Genomic DNA, 20,597 nt, shown 5'->3' with positions numbered 1-20,597 from the left:
AACTAAACCTGGAACTACAACTGGTTCTAAGCTTTGTCAAACAAAAAGGTTTGAATCCTGATGGAAAATCAGAGAGTGTCTCTGCTTCCTGAGCCCAGACTGGTTCCACAGGAGAGGAGCCTGACCGCTGAGCCTGACCGCTGAGCCTGATCGCTGAGCCTGATCGCTGAGCCTGATCGCTGAAGGCTCGGCCTCACATTCTGCTGTCAGAGAGTCTGGGAACGCAGCAGCCTGTGGGAGCATCTGCATTTCTTTCATCTGTCACCCGTCTGTGCGTTTCCATACATTTATTTATACATGTGTTTTGTGCCTTGGTGTGTGTGTGTGTGTTAGCTCTGTAGAGTCAGTGATGGGCGTGGTGGCTGCTGGAGGAACATTCAGCATCCTGCTGACAGGAACCCTCTACCTACAGGTACGACACACAGCAGCGCAGCAGGAAAACAACACACAGGAAGTCGTATGTCGCTCAGAGCTCAACACATCTTATCAAAACCCCAAACACAGACAGTGCTGCGACTATCCACACTGTTCCCAGGTCAGCTTGTCCTGTTTCCACACACAATCAAAATATCACTTCATCCTTCATCATGTTTTAAACAGGCTGAATAAAAACAGCAGAAACTTTCAGATTCATAAAAATGAGTCGATGTTAGTGTTGGACCTCGTCTCTCTGTGTGTGTGCAGACGGGGGAGTACGTCTCCGTGTTTGTGGACAACGCCACCGGCTCGGCCATCAGCGTCCTGCAGGACTCTCTGTTCTCTGGAATACTGCTGGGAGTCTGAACGTCCGCCTGACATCATCACATCATCCGGTTTCCTCTGACTCCTCAGAGAAACACTGCGCAGCATCATGGGCTCAGAGACTGGAACAGACCGGTGGCACTGATGATCCGGACCCATCCCCACCTGCACCATGTGAGACCCACAGACCTGAGACCTGCAGCAGGACAGCAGGGCCTTACAGACCCGATAAGACCAAATATAGTTTGGACGTGGCCTTACTTTCAGACAGCAGCTGTGAGTTAGCATGGACCCGCGCAGGCCTGTAGCTCACACCATCAGTTAGCTGATGTAACGGCTGTGACAATAAATGAGAGTCTGTGTGTGCGGTACCACCTGAGACCTGGAGGACTCAGGACAAACCAGATGACATCACGTCATGAACCTCTGCCATTCGCATCTCGATCACACAACCAGACACACCCCTCTTCCTCCCCCTGTTTCCTGTCTGCCTCTTCACTGCTGACTGTCCTTTAAAGGCACAACTGCCAAGAAAACAATCTTTCTGGTTTCATTTTGCAATGAAAGGAACATTTACGGCCAGAGAGCTCAACTACTGCAGACTGAAATGTGAAAGTGTGCAGGGTGTTGACACACTTTTTCCAGGACTCGCGGACGTGCTAACAAAGAGGCCTGTGTCGAACACCAACAGTGCCATCGGACGAAAGCCTCATTCACATTAAAGATCCCAGGTCTGGATCTCTGGGCAAGGCTGACGTCTGAATCTGTCCTGTTAGTCCAGACAGACACGTAGGACTCTCAGGTCTTTTCTAGACCGTCACTGAACAGAGAACACTGCCAAAGACCATGTTCACATAGTTTTGGACCATAAGTTGCCGTCTGTGGACGAGACTCAAACAAAAACTCTCTGTCTGGCTCACAGGCATCGAACCAACATGGATGTTTGGGGTCACCACTCGAGTCAGAGCTGAAACCACAACCATGATCTGTACATAGCAGTAATTTTCGAGATGATCTCTGAGACTCACGTCAGAGCCGTGTGAGGTTCTCACACACAGCAGCAGTGTTTTTCTGTACAGACAGATTTATGATGTATGATGTCAGTCCTCTTTTACTTTATTATTTATTCTCTGGATGTGATAAAGACGTTGTGAATAACTCTGATAATAAACCTTTCTACTCTCTGTCAGCGTTTCTCATCCATCATTTCAGATGAGTTTAACTCCTGGAGAATAAAAATGAAATCCACCTTCAAACCACCACAAAGCTGCTTCCTCCACATGTTGTATCCGTTGTCTAACCAGCTAGTCAGCTGGTTCAGCTGCAGAGTCACGACAGAGCTCCAGGAGTCAGTGCTCCCAGCAGCTGGTGGTCGACAGACATCTCCGACTCTAACTGCAGCTAACACCACCATGTCTCCGTCATACCTCCGTCTCTACACAACGAGACAAGGTACAGACTGTGCACGCACACGCACACACACACGCACACACACACACGCAAGCACGCACACACATGCACACACACACACACACACACACGCAAGCACGCACACGTTTGGGAGGTGGGTCGAGGTGAGATCATCATACTCATAAAGTGGCGCCTTATGTTTGGCGCTGAGCCATGAAAACACACACACACACACACACACACACACACACACACACACAGGCTGAGTTACGGTACAGGCTGTGTCGACAGAGTAATGAGGCCTGCATGACGGCTCTGCTGACACACACACACACACAAGTTAAAGTGAAGTTTGATCAAACAGCAGCAGATTAGATAAGAAACAGTTTAAGAAGCTTCACCAGTTTCTCACAGAAGAGGAGGAAGAAGAGGAGGAGGAGGAGGAGCTTCCATCTTCTTCTCCTTGGGTTTCTACTATATGAATAATTTCATTTAGGAGAACAGCGTTTTTCACTGACTCTGTTGTTCCTGAATAAAAGGAGGTGATTCCTCAGGCTGCAGTCTTTGTAAACATGACCTGTCATTTTCACTGAGCAGCACATTACAGATGGCATCAGGGAGTATCTGAAGCTATGAGGTTTTAGCAGTACTATGAGATGCCCAGCAGATGTCACCATGTGGACTGTGATAAAATGTGTACTTCAGCGCAGGTAGAGCTGTTTATTATCTTATCAGTTTATTTGATGTTTTATTAATTTTAATGAATTTTCTACATGTTTGTTCAGTTTAGACCAGATTAACTCAGTCTTCTCCTTTGTAGTGTGTTTAGTCTGATCAGGTTTATTTTGGAACAGCTGGGCAGCACTACAGGCCCCCCAGGCTTCCTGACGTAAGCAGGTACAGGACCAGCATGCACCTGGGAGGGTATGAGAGAGGCAGCTTTATGTCTCTCTTTCTGCGAGTTAGGTTGGGCAAGAACGAAATGTTAATAGACCCGACGATTAATGGGAGATTTCCTCGTCATTCAAACCATCATTCACACGGTGATAGTTCACGAAGCTTCGAGGCAAAACTCCCAGAAACACGAGTCTGTCTGATCCAGCGCCGTCACGTGGCCCCGCTGAGCTGACGGCGGGAACCGGATCACTTCAGGAGGTCAGTGCTCACACAGTTAGCTGTTAGCTAATATGTTTAGCTAACCGTTAGCTTTACTATAGCATACTATAGTATGACGTTTTTTATGACATTTTGAGGTCGAAAAAAAATTTGACTTTTTTTGTCCGATTTTGACGCCTTACTATACTATGACGTTTTTTATGACATTTTGAGGCCGAAAAAAATTTTGACATTTTTTGTCCGAAGAAAACGCCATACTATACTATGACGTTTTTTATGACATTTTGAGGCCGAAAAAAATTTTGACATTTTTTGCACGATTTTGACGCCTTACTATACTATGACGTTTTTTATGACATTTTGAGGCCGAAAAAATGTTGACTTTTTTTGTCCGAAAAAAACGCCATACTATACTATGACGTTTTTTATGACATTTTGAGGCCGAAAAAATTTTTGACTTTTTTTGTCCGAAAAAAACGGCATACTATACTATGACGTTTTTTATGACATTTTGAGGCCGAAAATTTTTTTGACTTTTTTTGTCCGAAAAAAACGCCATACTATACTATGACGTTTTTTATGACATTTTGAGGCCGAAAAAAATTTTGATATTTTTTGCACGATTTTGACGCCTTACTATACTATGACGTTTTTTATGACATTTTGAGGCCGAAAAAAATGTTGACTTTTTTTGTCCGAAAAAAACGCCATACTATACTATGACGTTTTTTATGACATTTTGAGGCCGAAAAAAATGTTGACTTTTTTTGTCCGAAAAAAACGCCATACTATACTATGACGTTTTTTATGACATTTTGAGGCCGAAAATTTTTTTGACTTTTTTTGCCCGATTTTGACGCCTTACTATACTATGACGTTTTTTATGACATTTTGAGGCCGAAAAATTTTTTGATATTTTTTGCACGATTTTGACGCCTTACTATACTATGACGTTTTTTATGACATTTTGAGGCGGAAAAAAATGTTGACTTTTTTTGTCCGAAAAAAACGCCATACTATACTATGACGTTTTTTATGACATTTTGAGGCCGAAAAAAATGTTGACTTTTTTTGTCCGAAAAAAACGCCATACTATACTATGACGTTTTTTATGACATTTTGAGGCCGAAAATTTTTTTGACTTTTTTTGCCCGATTTTGACGCCTTACTATACTATGACGTTTTTTATGACATTTTGAGGCCGAAAAATTTTTTGACTTTTTTTGTCCGAAAAAAACGCCATACTATACTATGACGTTTTTTATGACATTTTGAGGTCGAAAAAAATTTTGACTTTTTTTGCCCGATTTTGACGCCTTACTATACTATGACGTTTTTTATGACATTTTGAGGCCGAAAAAAATGTTGACTTTTTTTGTCCGAAAAAAACGCCATACTATACTATGACGTTTTTTATGACATTTTGAGGTTGAAAAATTTTTTGACTTTTTTTGTCCGAAAAAAACGCCATACTATACTATGACGTTTTTTATGACATTTTGAGGTCGAAAAAAATTTTGACTTTTTTTGCCCGATTTTGACGCCTTACTATACTATGACGTTTTTTATGACATTTTGAGGCCGAAAAAAATGTTGACTTTTTTTGTCCGAAAAAAACGCCATACTATACTATGACGTTTTTTATGACATTTTGAGGCCGAAAAAAATTTTGACTTTTTTTGTCCGAAAAAAACGGCATACTATACTATGACGTTTTTTATGACATTTTGAGGCCGAAAATTTTTTTGACTTTTTTTGTCCGAAAAAAACGCCATACTATACTATGACGTTTTTTATGACATTTTGAGGTCGAAAAAAATTTTGACTTTTTTTGCCCGATTTTGACGCCTTACTATACTATGACGTTTTTTATGACATTTTGAGGCGGAAAAAAATGTTGACTTTTTTTGTCCGAAAAAAACGCCATACTATACTATGACGTTTTTTATGACATTTTGAGGCCGAAAAAAATTTTGACTGTTTTTGTCCGAAAAAAACGCCATACTATACTATGACGTTTTTTATGACATTTTGAGGCCGAAAAAAATGTTGACTTTTTTTGTCCGAAAAAAACGCCATACTATACTATGACGTTTTTTATGACATTTTGAGGTCGAAAAAAATTTTGACTTTTTTTGCCCGATTTTGACGCCTTACTATACTATGACGTTTTTTATGACATTTTGAGGCGGAAAAAATTTTTGACTTTTTTTGTCCGAAAAAAACGCCATACTATACTATGACGTTTTTTATGACATTTTGAGGCGGAAAAAAATGTTGACTTTTTTTGTCCGAAAAAAACGCCATACTATACTATGACGTTTTTTATGACATTTTGAGGCCGAAAAATTTTTTGACTTTTTTTGTCCGAAAAAAACGCCATACTATACTATGACGTTTTTTATGACATTTTGAGGCCGAAAAAAATGTTGACTTTTTTTGTCCGAAAAAAACGCCATACTATACTATGACGTTTTTTATGACATTTTGAGGCCGAAAATTTTTTTGACTTTTTTTGTCCGAAAAAAACGGCATACTATACTATGACGTTTTTTATGACATTTTGAGGCCGAAAAATTTTTTGATATTTTTTGCACGATTTTGACGCCTTACTATACTATGACGTTTTTTATGACATTTTGAGGCAGAAAAATTTTTTGACTTTTTTTGCCTGATTTTGACGCCTTACTATACTATGACGTTTTTTATGACATTTTGAGGCCGAAAAAAATGTTGACTTTTTTTGTCCGAAAAAAACGCCATACTATACTATGACGTTTTTTATGATATTTTGAGGCCGAAAAAAATGTTGACTTTTTTTGTCCGATTTTGACGCCTTACTATACTATGACGTTTTTTATGACATTTTGAGGCCGAAAAAATTTTTTGACTTTTTTTGTCCGAAAAAAACGGCATACTATACTATGACGTTTTTTATGACATTTTGAGGCCGAAAAAAATGTTGACTTTTTTTGTCCGAAAAAAACGGCATACTATACTATGACGTTTTTTATGACATTTTGAGGCCGAAAAAATTTTTGACTTTTTTTGTCCGAAAAAAACGGCATACTATACTATGACGTTTTTTATGACACTTTGAGGCCGAAAATTTTTTTGACTTTTTTTGTCTGAAAAAAACGCCATACTATACTATGACGTTTTTTATGACATTTTGAGGCCGAAAAATTTTTTGATATTTTTTGCACGATTTTGACGCCTTACTATACTATGACGTTTTTTATGACATTTTGAGGCCGAAAAAAATGTTGACTTTTTTTGTCCGAAAAAAAACGCCATACTATACTATGACGTTTTTTTATGACATTTTGAGGCCGAAAAAATTTTTGACTTTTTTTGTCCGAAAAAAACGGCATACTATACTATGACGTTTTTTATGACATTTTGAGGCCGAAAATTTTTTTGACTTTTTTTGTCCGAAAAAAACGCCATACTATACTATGACGTTTTTTATGACATTTTGAGGCCGAAAAATTTTTTGACTTTTTTTGCCCGATTTTGACGCCTTACTATACTATGACGTTTTTTATGACATTTTGAGGCGGAAAAAAATGTTGACTTTTTTTGTCCGAAAAAAATGCCATACTATACTATGACGTTTTTTATGACATTTTGAGGTCGAAAAAATTTTTGACTTTTTTTGCCCGATTTTGACGCCTTACTATACTATGACGTTTTTTATGACATTTTGAGGCCGAAAAAAATGTTGACTTTTTTTGTCCGAAAAAAACGCCATACTATACTATGACGTTTTTTATGACATTTTGAGGCCGAAAAAAATTTTGACTGTTTTTGTCCGAAAAAAACGCCATACTATACTATGACGTTTTTTATGACATTTTGAGGCCGAAAAAAATGTTGACTTTTTTTGTCCGAAAAAAACGCCATACTATACTATGACGTTTTTTATGACATTTTGAGGCCGAAAAAAATTTTGACTGTTTTTGTCCGAAAAAAACGCCATACTATACTATGACGTTTTTTATGACATTTTGAGGCCGAAAAAAATTTTGACTTTTTTTGTCCGAAAAAAACGCCATACTATACTATGACGTTTTTTATGACATTTTGAGGTCGAAAAAAATTTTGACTTTTTTTGCCCGATTTTGACGCCTTACTATACTATGACGTTTTTTATGACATTTTGAGGCCGAAAAAAATTTTGACTTTTTTTGTCCGAAAAAAACGCCATACTATACTATGACGTTTTTTATGACATTTTGAGGCCGAAAAAATTGTTGACTTTTTTTGTCCGAAAAAAACGCCATACTATACTATGACGCTTTTTATGACATTTTGAGGCCGAAAAAAATGTTGACTTTTTTTGTCCGAAAAAAACGCCATACTATACTATGACGTTTTTTATGACATTTTGAGGTCGAAAAAAATGTTGACTTTTTTTGTCCGATTTTGACGCCTTACTATACTATGACGTTTTTTATGACATTTTAAGGCCGAAAAAAATTTTGACTTTTTTTGTCCGAAAAAAACGCCATACTATACTATGACGTTTTTTATGACATTTTGAGGTCGAAAAAAATTTTGACTTTTTTTGCCCGATTTTGACGCCTTACTATACTATGACGTTTTTTATGACATTTTGAGGCCGAAAAAAATGTTGACTTTTTTTGTCCGAAAAAAACGGCATACTATACTATGACGTTTTTTATGACATTTTGAGGCCGAAAAATTTTTTGACTGTTTTTGCCCGATTTTGACGCCTTACTATACTATGACGTTTTTTATGACATTTTGAGGCCGAAAAAAATGTTGACTTTTTTTGTCCGAATTTGACACCTTACTATACTATGACGTTTTTTATGACATTTTGAGGCCGAAAAAAATGTTGACTTTTTTTGTCCGAAAAAAACGCCATACTATACTATGACGTTTTTTATGACATTTTGAGGTCGAAAAATTTTTTGACTTTTTTTGCCCGATTTTGACGCCTTACTATACTATGACGTTTTTTATGACATTTTAAGGCCGAAAAAAATTTTGACTTTTTTTGTCCGAAAAAAACGCCATACTATACTATGACGTTTTTTATGACATTTTGAGGTCGAAAAAAATTTTGACTTTTTTTGCCCGATTTTGACGCCTTACTATACTATGACGTTTTTTATGACATTTTGAGGCCGAAAAAAATGTTGACTTTTTTTGTCCGAAAAAAACGGCATACTATACTATGACGTTTTTTATGACATTTTGAGGCCGAAAAATTTTTTGACTGTTTTTGCCCGATTTTGACGCCTTACTATACTATGACGTTTTTTATGACATTTTGAGGCCGAAAAAAATGTTGACTTTTTTTGTCCGAAAAAAACGCCATACTATACTATGACGTTTTTTATGACATTTTGAGGCCGAAAAAAATGTTGACTTTTTTTGTCCGAAAAAAACGGCATACTATACTATGACGTTTTTTATGACATTTTGAGGTCGAAAAATTTTTTGACTTTTTTTGCCCGATTTTGACGCCTTACTATACTATGACGTTTTTTTATGACATTTTAAGGCCGAAAAAAATGTTGACTTTTTTTGTCCGAAAAAAACGCCATACTATACTATGACATTTTTTATGACATTTTGAGGTCGAAAAAAATGTTGACTTTTTTTGCCCGATTTTGACGCCTTACTATACTATGACGTTTTTTATGACATTTTGAGGCCGAAAAAAATGTTGACTTTTTTTGTCCGAAAAAAACGCCATACTATACTATGACGTTTTTTATGACATTTTGAGGCCGAAAAAATTTTTGACTTTTTTTGTCCGAAAAAAACGCCATACTATACTATGACGTTTTTTATGACATTTTGAGGCCGAAAAAAATGTTGACTTTTTTTGTCCGAAAAAGACGCCATACTATACTATGACGTTTTTTATGACATTTTGAGGCCGAAAAAATTTTTGACTTTTTTTGTCCGAAAAAAACGGCATACTATACTATGACGTTTTTTATAACATTTTGAGGCCGAAAATTTTTTGACTTTTTTTGTCCGAAAAAAACGGCATACTATACTATGACGTTTTTTATGACATTTTGAGGCGGAAAAAAATGTTGACTTTTTTTGTCCGAAAAAAACGCCGTACTATACTATGACGTTTTTTATGACATTTTGAGGCCGAAAAAAATGTTGACTTTTTTTGTCCGAAAAAAACGGCATACTATACTATGACGTTTTTTATGACATTTTGAGGCCGAAAAATTTTTTGACTGTTTTTGCCCGATTTTGACGCCTTACTATACTATGACGTTTTTTATGACATTTTGAGGCCGAAAAAAATGTTGACTTTTTTTGTCCGAAAAAAACGGCATACTATACTATGACGTTTTTTTATGACATTTTGAGGCCGAAAAAATTTTTGACTTTTTTTGTCCGAAAAAAACGGCATACTATACTATGACGTTTTTTATGACATTTTGAGGCCGAAAAAATTTTTGACTTTTTTTGTCCGAAAAAAACGGCATACTATACTATGACGTTTTTTATAACATTTTGAGGCCGAAAATTTTTTGACTTTTTTTGTCCGAAAAAAACGGCATACTATACTATGACGTTTTTTATGACATTTTGAGGCGGAAAAAAATGTTGACTTTTTTTGTCCGAAAAAAACGCCATACTATACTATGACGTTTTTTATGACATTTTGAGGCCGAAAAAAATGTTGACTTTTTTTGTCCGAAAAAAACGGCATACTATACTATGACGTTTTTTATGACATTTTGAGGCCGAAAAATTTTTTGACTGTTTTTGCCCGATTTTGACGCCTTACTATACTATGACGTTTTTTATGACATTTTGAGGCCGAAAAATTTTTTGATATTTTTTGCACGATTTTGACGCCTTACTATACTATGACGTTTTTTATGACATTTTGAGGCCGAAAAAAATGTTGACTTTTTTTGTCCGAAAAAAACGCCATACTATACTATGACGTTTTTTATGACATTTTGAGGCCGAAAAAAATTTTGACTTTTTTTGTCCGAAAAAAACGCCATACTATACTATGACGTTTTTTATGACATTTTGAGGTCGAAAAAAATTTTGACTTTTTTTGCCCGATTTTGACACCTTACTATACTATGACGTTTTTTATGACATTTTGAGGCCGAAAAAAATGTTGACTTTTTTTGTCCGAAAAAAACGCCATACTATACTATGACGTTTTTTATGACATTTTGAGGCCGAAAAATTTTTTGACTTTTTTTGCCCGATTTTGACGCCTTACTATACTATGACGTTTTTTATGACATTTTGAGGCCGAAAAATTTTTTGATATTTTTTGCACGATTTTGACGCCTTACTATACTATGACGTTTTTTATGACATTTTGAGGCCGAAAAAAATGTTGACTTTTTTTGTCCGAAAAAAACGCCATACTATACTATGACGTTTTTTATGACATTTTGAGGCCGAAAATTTTTTTGACTTTTTTTGTCCGAAAAAAACGCCATACTATACTATGACGTTTTTTATGACATTTTGAGGCCGAAAAATTTTTTGACTTTTTTTGCCCGATTTTGACGCCTTACTATACTATGACGTTTTTTATGACATTTTGAGGCCGAAAATTTTTTTGACTTTTTTTGTCCGAAAAAAACGCCATACTATACTATGACGTTTTTTATGACATTTTGAGGCCGAAAAATTTTTTGACTTTTTTTGCCCGATTTTGACGCCTTACTATACTATGACGTTTTTTATGACATTTTGAGGCCGAAAAAAATGTTGACTTTTTTTGTCCGAAAAAAACGGCATACTATACTATGACGTTTTTTATGACATTTTGAGGTCGAAAAAAATGTTGACTTTTTTTGCCCGATTTTGACGCCTTACTATACTATGACGTTTTTTATGACATTTTGAGGCCGAAAAAAATGTTGACTTTTTTTGTCCGAAAAAAACGCCATACTATACTATGACGTTTTTTATGACATTTTGAGGCCGAAAAAAATTTTGACTGTTTTTGTCCGAAAAAAACGCCATACTATACTATGACGTTTTTTATGACATTTTGAGGCCGAAAAAAATGTTGACTTTTTTTGTCCGAAAAAAACGCCATACTATACTATGACGTTTTTTATGACATTTTGAGGTCGAAAAAAATTTTGACTTTTTTTGCCCGATTTTGACGCCTTACTATACTATGACGTTTTTTATGACATTTTGAGGCGGAAAAAATTTTTGACTTTTTTTGTCCGAAAAAAACGCCATACTATACTATGACGTTTTTTATGACATTTTGAGGTCGAAAAAAATTTTGACTTTTTTTGCCCGATTTTGACGCCATACTATACTATGACGTTTTTTATGACATTTTGAGGCCGAAAAAAATTTTGACTTTTTTTGTCCGAAAAAAACGCCATACTATACTATGACGTTTTTTATGACATTTTGAGGCCGAAAAATTTTTTGACTGTTTTTGCCCGATTTTGACGCCTTACTATACTATGACGTTTTTTATGACATTTTGAGGCCGAAAAAAATGTTGACTTTTTTTGTCCGAAAAAAACGGCATACTATACTATGACGTTTTTTATGACATTTTGAGGCCGAAAAAATTTTTGACTTTTTTTGTCCGAAAAAAACGCCATACTATACTATGACGTTTTTTATGACATTTTGAGGTCGAAAAAAATTTTGACTTTTTTTGCCCGATTTTGACACCTTACTATACTATGACGTTTTTTATGACATTTTGAGGCCGAAAAAAATGTTGACTTTTTTTGTCCGAAAAAAACGGCATACTATACTATGACGTTTTTTATAACATTTTGAGGCCGAAAATTTTTTGACTTTTTTTGTCCGAAAAAAACGGCATACTATACTATGACGTTTTTTATGACATTTTGAGGCGGAAAAAAATGTTGACTTTTTTTGTCCGAAAAAAACGCCATACTATACTATGACGTTTTTTATGACATTTTGAGGCCGAAAAAAATGTTGACTTTTTTTGTCCGAAAAAAACGGCATACTATACTATGACGTTTTTTATGACATTTTGAGGCCGAAAAATTTTTTGACTGTTTTTGCCCGATTTTGACGCCTTACTATACTATGACGTTTTTTATGACATTTTGAGGCCGAAAAATTTTTTGATATTTTTTGCACGATTTTGACGCCTTACTATACTATGACGTTTTTTATGACATTTTGAGGCCGAAAAAAATGTTGACTTTTTTTGTCCGAAAAAAACGCCATACTATACTATGACGTTTTTTATGACATTTTGAGGTCGAAAAAAATTTTGACTTTTTTTGCCCGATTTTGACACCTTACTATACTATGACGTTTTTTATGACATTTTGAGGCCGAAAAAAATGTTGACTTTTTTTGTCCGAAAAAAACGCCATACTATACTATGACGTTTTTTATGACATTTTGAGGCCGAAAAATTTTTTGACTTTTTTTGCCCGATTTTGACGCCTTACTATACTATGACGTTTTTTATGACATTTTGAGGCCGAAAAATTTTTTGATATTTTTTGCACGATTTTGACGCCTTACTATACTATGACGTTTTTTATGACATTTTGAGGCCGAAAAAAATTTTGACTTTTTTTGTCCGAAAAAAACGCCATACTATACTATGACGTTTTTTATGACATTTTGAGGTCGAAAAAAATTTTGACTTTTTTTGCCCGATTTTGACACCTTACTATACTATGACGTTTTTTATGACATTTTGAGGCCGAAAAATTTTTTGACTTTTTTTGCCCGATTTTGACGCCTTACTATACTATGACGTTTTTTATGACATTTTGAGGCCGAAAATTTTTTTGACTTTTTTTGTCCGAAAAAAACGCCATACTATACTATGACGTTTTTTATGACATTTTGAGGCCGAAAAATTTTTTGACTTTTTTTGCCCGATTTTGACGCCTTACTATACTATGACGTTTTTTATGACATTTTGAGGCCGAAAAAAATGTTGACTTTTTTTGTCCGAAAAAAACGGCATACTATACTATGACGTTTTTTATGACATTTTGAGGTCGAAAAAAATTTTGACTTTTTTTGCCCGATTTTGACGCCTTACTATACTATGACGTTTTTTATGACATTTTGAGGCCGAAAAAAATGTTGACTTTTTTTGTCCGAAAAAAACGCCATACTATACTATGACGTTTTTTATGACATTTTGAGGCCGAAAAAAATTTTGACTGTTTTTGTCCGAAAAAAACGCCATACTATACTATGACGTTTTTTATGACATTTTGAGGCCGAAAAAAATGTTGACTTTTTTTGTCCGAAAAAAACGCCATACTATACTATGACGTTTTTTATGACATTTTGAGGTCGAAAAAAATTTTGACTTTTTTTGCCCGATTTTGACGCCTTACTATACTATGACGTTTTTTATGACATTTTGAGGCGGAAAAAATTTTTGACTTTTTTTGTCCGAAAAAAACGCCATACTATACTATGACGTTTTTTATGACATTTTGAGGTCGAAAAAAATTTTGACTTTTTTTGCCCGATTTTGACGCCATACTATACTATGACGTTTTTTATGACATTTTGAGGCCGAAAAAAATGTTGACTTTTTTTGTCCGAAAAAAACGCCATACTATACTATGACGTTTTTTATGACATTTTGAGGCCGAAAAATTTTTTGACTGTTTTTGCCCGATTTTGACGCCTTACTATACTATGACGTTTTTTATGACATTTTGAGGCCGAAAAAAATGTTGACTTTTTTTGTCCGAAAAAAACGGCATACTATACTATGACGTTTTTTATGACATTTTGAGGCCGAAAAAATTTTTGACTTTTTTTGTCCGAAAAAAACGCCATACTATACTATGACGTTTTTTATGACATTTTGAGGTCGAAAAAAATTTTGACTTTTTTTGCCCGATTTTGACACCTTACTATACTATGACGTTTTTTATGACATTTTGAGGCCGAAAAAAATGTTGACTTTTTTTGTCCGAAAAAAACGCCATACTATACTATGACGTTTTTTATGACATTTTGAGGCCGAAAAATTTTTTGATATTTTTTGCACGATTTTGACGCCTTACTATACAATGACGTTTTTTATGACATTTTGAGGCAGAAAAATTTTTTGACTTTTTTTGCCTGATTTTGACGCCTTACTATACTATGACGTTTTTTATGACATTTTGAGGCGGAAAAAAATGTTGACTTTTTTTGTCCGAAAAAAACGCCATACTATACTATGACGTTTTTTATGATATTTTGAGGCCGAAAAATTTTTTGATATTTTTTGCACGATTTTGACGCCTTACTATACTATGACGTTTTTTATGACATTTTGAGGCGGAAAAAAATGTTGACTTTTTTTGTCCGAAAAAAACGCCATACTATACTATGACGTTTTTTATGACATTTTGAGGCCGAAAATTTTTTTGACTTTTTTTGTCCGAAAAAAACGCCATACTATACTATGACGTTTTTTATGACATTTTGAGGCCGAAAAATTTTTTGACTGTTTTTGCCCGATTTTGACGCCTTACTATACTATGACGTTTTTTATGACATTTTGAGGCCGAAAAAAATGTTGACTTTTTTTGTCCGAAAAAAACGGCATACTATACTATGACGTTTTTTATGACATTTTGAGGCCGAAAAAATTTTTGACTTTTTTTGTCCGAAAAAAACGCCATACTATACTATGACGTTTTTTATGACATTTTGAGGTCGAAAAAAATTTTGACTTTTTTTGCCCGATTTTGACACCTTACTATACTATGACGTTTTTTATGACATTTTGAGGCCGAAAAAAATGTTGACTTTTTTTGTCCGAAAAAAACGCCATACTATACTATGACGTTTTTTATGACATTTTGAGGCCGAAAAATTTTTTGATATTTTTTGCACGATTTTGACGCCTTACTATACTATGACGTTTTTTATGACATTTTGAGGCAGAAAAATTTTTTGACTTTTTTTGCCTGATTTTGACGCCTTACTATACTATGACGTTTTTTATGACATTTTGAGGCGGAAAAAAATGTTGACTTTTTTTGTCCGAAAAAAACGCCATACTATACTATGACGTTTTTTATGATATTTTGAGGCCGAAAAATTTTTTGATATTTTTTGCACGATTTTGACGCCTTACTATACTATGACGTTTTTTATGACATTTTGAGGCGGAAAAAAATGTTGACTTTTTTTGTCCGAAAAAAACGCCATACTATACTATGACGTTTTTTATGACATTTTGAGGTCGAAAAAAATTTTGACTTTTTTTGCCCGATTTTGACGCCTTACTATACTATGACGTTTTTTATGACATTTTGAGGCCGAAAAAAATTTTGACTTTTTTTGTCCGAAAAAAACGCCATACTATACTATGACGTTTTTTATGACATTTTGAGGTCGAAAAAAATTTTGACTTTTTTTGCCCGATTTTGACGCCTTACTATACTATGACGTTTTTTATGACATTTTGAGGCCGAAAAAAATTTTGACTTTTTTTGTCCGAAAAAAACGCCATACTATACTATGACGTTTTTTATGACATTTTGAGGTCGAAAAAAATTTTGACTTTTTTTGCCCGATTTTGACGCCTTACTATACTATGACGTTTTTTATGACATTTTGAGGCCGAAAAAAATTTTGACTTTTTTTGTCCGAAAAAAACGCCATACTATACTATGACGTTTTTTATGACATTTTGAGGCCGAAAAAATTGTTGACTTTTTTTGTCCGAAAAAAACGCCATACTATACTATGACGCTTTTTATGACATTTTGAGGCGGAAAAAAATGTTGACTTTTTTTGTCCGAAAAAAACGCCATACTATACTATGACGTTTTTTATGACATTTTGAGGTCGAAAAAAATGTTGACTTTTTTTGTCCGATTTTGACGCCTTACTATACTATGACGTTTTTTATGACATTTTGAGGCCGAAAAAAATTTTGACTTTTTTTGTCCGAAAAAAACGCCATACTATACTATGACGTTTTTTATGACATTTTGAGGTCGAAAAAAATTTTGACTTTTTTTGCCCGATTTTGACGCCATACTATACTATGACGTTTTTTATGACATTTTGAGGCCGAAAAAAATTTTGACTTTTTTTGTCCGAAAAAAACGCCATACTATACTATGACGTTTTTTATGACATTTTGAGGCCGAAAAAAATTTTGACTTTTTTTGTCCGAAAAAAACGCCATACTATACTATGACGTTTTTTATGACATTTTGAGGTCGAAAAAAATTTTGACTTTTTTTGCCCGATTTTGACGCCTTACTATACTATGACGTTTTTTATGACATTTTGAGGCCGAAAAAAATTTTGACTTTTTTTGTCCGAAAAAAACGCCATACTATACTATGACGTTTTTTATGACATTTTGAGGCCGAAAAATTTTTTGATATTTTTTGCACGATTTTGACGCCTTACTATACTATGACGTTTTTTATGACATTTTGAGGCAGAAAAATTTTTTGACTTTTTTTGCCTGATTTTGACGCCTTACTATACTATGACGTTTTTTATGACATTTTGAGGCGGAAAAAAATGTTGACTTTTTTTGTCCGAAAAAAAACGCCATACTATACTATGACGTTTTTTTATGACATTTTGAGGCCGAAAAAATTTTTGACTTTTTTTGTCCGAAAAAAACGGCATACTATACTATGACGTTTTTTATGACATTTTGAGGCCGAAAATTTTTTTGACTTTTTTTGTCCGAAAAAAACGCCATACTATACTATGACGTTTTTTATGACATTTTGAGGCCGAAAAATTTTTTGACTTTTTTTGCCCGATTTTGACGCCTTACTATACTATGACGTTTTTTATGACATTTTGAGGCCGAAAAAAATTTTGACTTTTTTTGTCCGAAAAAAACGCCATACTATACTATGACGTTTTTTATGACATTTTGAGGTCGAAAAAAATTTTGACTTTTTTTGCCCGATTTTGACGCCTTACTATACTATGACGTTTTTTATGACATTTTGAGGCCGAAAAAATTTTTGACTTTTTTTGTCCGAAAAAAACGCCATACTATACTATGACGTTTTTTATGACATTTTGAGGCCGAAAAAAATGTTGACTTTTTTTGTCCGAAAAAAACGCCATACTATACTATGACGTTTTTTATGACATTTTGAGGCCGAAAAAAATGTTGACTTTTTTTGTCCGAAAAAAACGCCATACTATACTATGACGTTTTTTATGACATTTTGAGGTCGAAAAAAATGTTGACTTTTTTTGTCCGATTTTGACGCCTTACTATACTATGACGTTTTTTATGACATTTTGAGGCCGAAAAAAATTTTGACTTTTTTTGTCCGAAAAAAGCGCCATACTATACTATGACGTTTTTTTATGACATTTTGAGGCCGAAAAATTTTTTGACTGTTTTTGCCCGATTTTGACGCCTTACTATACTATGACGTTTTTTATGACATTTTGAGGCCGAAAATTTTTTTGACTTTTTTTGCCCGATTTTGACGCCTTACTATACTATGACGTTTTTTATGACATTTTGAGGTCGAAAAAAATGTTGACTTTTTTTGTCCGATTTTGACGCCTTACTATACTATGACGTTTTTTATGACATTTTGAGGCCGAAAAAAATGTTGACTTTTTTTGTCCGAAAAAAACGCCATACTATACTATGACGTTTTTTATGACATTTTGAGGTCGAAAAAAATTTTGACTTTTTTTGCCCGATTTTGACGCCATACTATACTATGACGTTTTTTATGACATTTTGAGGTCGAAAAAAATTTTGACTTTTTTTGCCCGATTTTGACGCCTTACTATACTATGACGTTTTTTATGACATTTTGAGGCCGAAAAAAATTTTGACTTTTTTTGTCCGAAAAAAACGCCATACTATACTATGACGTTTTTTATGACATTTTGAGGTCGAAAAAAATTTTGACTTTTTTTGCCCGATTTTGACGCCTTACTATACTATGACGTTTTTTATGACATTTTGAGGCCGAAAAAATTTTTGACTTTTTTTGTCCGAAAAAAACGCCATACTATACTATGACGTTTTTTATGACATTTTGAGGCCGAAAAAAATGTTGACTTTTTTTGTCCGAAAAAAACGCCATACTATACTATGACGTTTTTTATGACATTTTGAGGCCGAAAAAAATTTTGACTTTTTTTGTCCGAAAAAAACGCCATACTATACTATGACGTTTTTTATGACATTTTGAGGTCGAAAAAAATGTTGACTTTTTTTGTCCGATTTTGACGCCTTACTATACTATGACGTTTTTTATGACATTTTGAGGCCGAAAAAAATTTTGACTTTTTTTGTCCGAAAAAAACGCCATACTATACTATGACGTTTTTTATGACATTTTGAGGTCGAAAAAAATTTTGACTTTTTTTGCCCGATTTTGACGCCATACTATACTATGACGTTTTTTATGACATTTTGAGGCCGAAAAAAATTTTGACTTTTTTTGTCCGAAAAAAGCGCCATACTATACTATGACGTTTTTTTATGACATTTTGAGGCCGAAAAATTTTTTGACTGTTTTTGCCCGATTTTGACGCCTTACTATACTATGACGTTTTTTATGACATTTTGAGGCCGAAAAAAATGTTGACTTTTTTTGTCCGAAAAAAACGCCATACTATACTATGACGTTTTTTTATGACATTTTGAGGCCGAAAAAATTTTTGACTTTTTTTGTCCGAAAAAAACGGCATACTATACTATGACGTTTTTTATGACATTTTGAGGCCGAAAAAATTTTTGACTTTTTTTGTCCGAAAAAAACGGCATACTATACTATGACGTTTTTTATAACATTTTGAGGCCGAAAATTTTTTGACTTTTTTTGTCCGAAAAAAACGGCATACTATACTATGACGTTTTTTATGACATTTTGAGGCGGAAAAAAATGTTGACTTTTTTTGTCCGAAAAAAACGCCATACTATACTATGACGTTTTTTATGACATTTTGAGGCCGAAAAAAATGTTGACTTTTTTTGTCCGAAAAAAACGGCATACTATACTATGACGTTTTTTATGACATTTTGAGGCCGAAAAATTTTTTGACTGTTTTTGCCCGATTTTGACGCCTTACTATACTATGACGTTTTTTATGACATTTTGAGGCCGAAAAATTTTTTGATATTTTTTGCACGATTTTGACGCCTTACTATACTATGACGTTTTTTATGACATTTTGAGGCCGAAAAAAATGTTGACTTTTTTTGTCCGAAAAAAACGCCATACTATACTATGACGTTTTTTATGACATTTTGAGGCCGAAAAAAATTTTGACTTTTTTTGTCCGAAAAAAACGCCATACTATACTATGACGTTTTTTATGACATTTTGAGGTCGAAAAAAATTTTGACTTTTTTTGCCCGATTTTGACACCTTACTATACTATGACGTTTTTTATGACATTTTGAGGCCGAAAAAAATGTTGACTTTTTTTGTCCGAAAAAAACGCCATACTATACTATGACGTTTTTTATGACATTTTGAGGCCGAAAAATTTTTTGACTTTTTTTGCCCGATTTTGACGCCTTACTATACTATGACGTTTTTTATGACATTTTGAGGCCGAAAAATTTTTTGATATTTTTTGCACGATTTTGACGCCTTACTATACTATGACGTTTTTTATGACATTTTGAGGCCGAAAAAAATGTTGACTTTTTTTGTCCGAAAAAAACGCCATACTATACTATGACGTTTTTTATGACATTTTGAGGCCGAAAATTTTTTTGACTTTTTTTGTCCGAAAAAAACGCCATACTATACTATGACGTTTTTTATGACATTTTGAGGCCGAAAAATTTTTTGACTTTTTTTGCCCGATTTTGACGCCTTACTATACTATGACGTTTTTTATGACATTTTGAGGCCGAAAATTTTTTTGACTTTTTTTGTCCGAAAAAAACGCCATACTATACTATGACGTTTTTTATGACATTTTGAGGCCGAAAAATTTTTTGACTTTTTTTGCCCGATTTTGACGCCTTACTATACTATGACGTTTTTTATGACATTTTGAGGCCGAAAAAAATGTTGACTTTTTTTGTCCGAAAAAAACGGCATACTATACTATGACGTTTTTTATGACATTTTGAGGTCGAAAAAAATTTTGACTTTTTTTGCCCGATTTTGACGCCTTACTATACTATGACGTTTTTTATGACATTTTGAGGCCGAAAAAAATGTTGACTTTTTTTGTCCGAAAAAAACGCCATACTATACTATGACGTTTTTTATGACATTTTGAGGCCGAAAAAAATGTTGACTTTTTTTGTCCGAAAAAAACGCCATACTATACTATGACGTTTTTTATGACATTTTGAGGTCGAAAAAAAT

At 34.0% G+C, this 20,597-nt stretch overlaps 1 protein-coding gene across 2 annotated transcripts in view; it reads left to right on the top strand.

The window, feature by feature from the left end:
* Positions 1 to 1,925, top strand: part of si:ch1073-184j22.1 (erythroferrone) — a 7,119-nt gene extending 5,194 nt beyond the window's left edge. The window contains exons 7-8 of one of the 2 annotated variants that reach the window (XM_041055817.1): positions 334 to 535; positions 685 to 1,925. In XM_041055817.1, the coding sequence (XP_040911751.1) occupies positions 334 to 535; positions 685 to 783 (301 nt within the window). In that variant the 3' untranslated portion in view covers positions 784 to 1,925. The remainder of the gene's footprint in view (positions 1 to 333; positions 536 to 684) is intronic. The other variant, XM_041055818.1, reaches the window with a different exon arrangement.
* Positions 1,926 to 20,597: the final 18,672 nt, after the last annotated feature.

The sequence above is a fragment of the Toxotes jaculatrix genome, chromosome 14 (genome assembly GCF_017976425.1).
Source record: "Toxotes jaculatrix isolate fToxJac2 chromosome 14, fToxJac2.pri, whole genome shotgun sequence".
Classification (NCBI taxonomy): Eukaryota; Metazoa; Chordata; class Actinopteri; family Toxotidae; genus Toxotes; species Toxotes jaculatrix.
The sequence above is the reverse complement of the archived record's forward strand: the minus strand, read 5'-3'. Positions and strand labels throughout refer to the sequence as shown.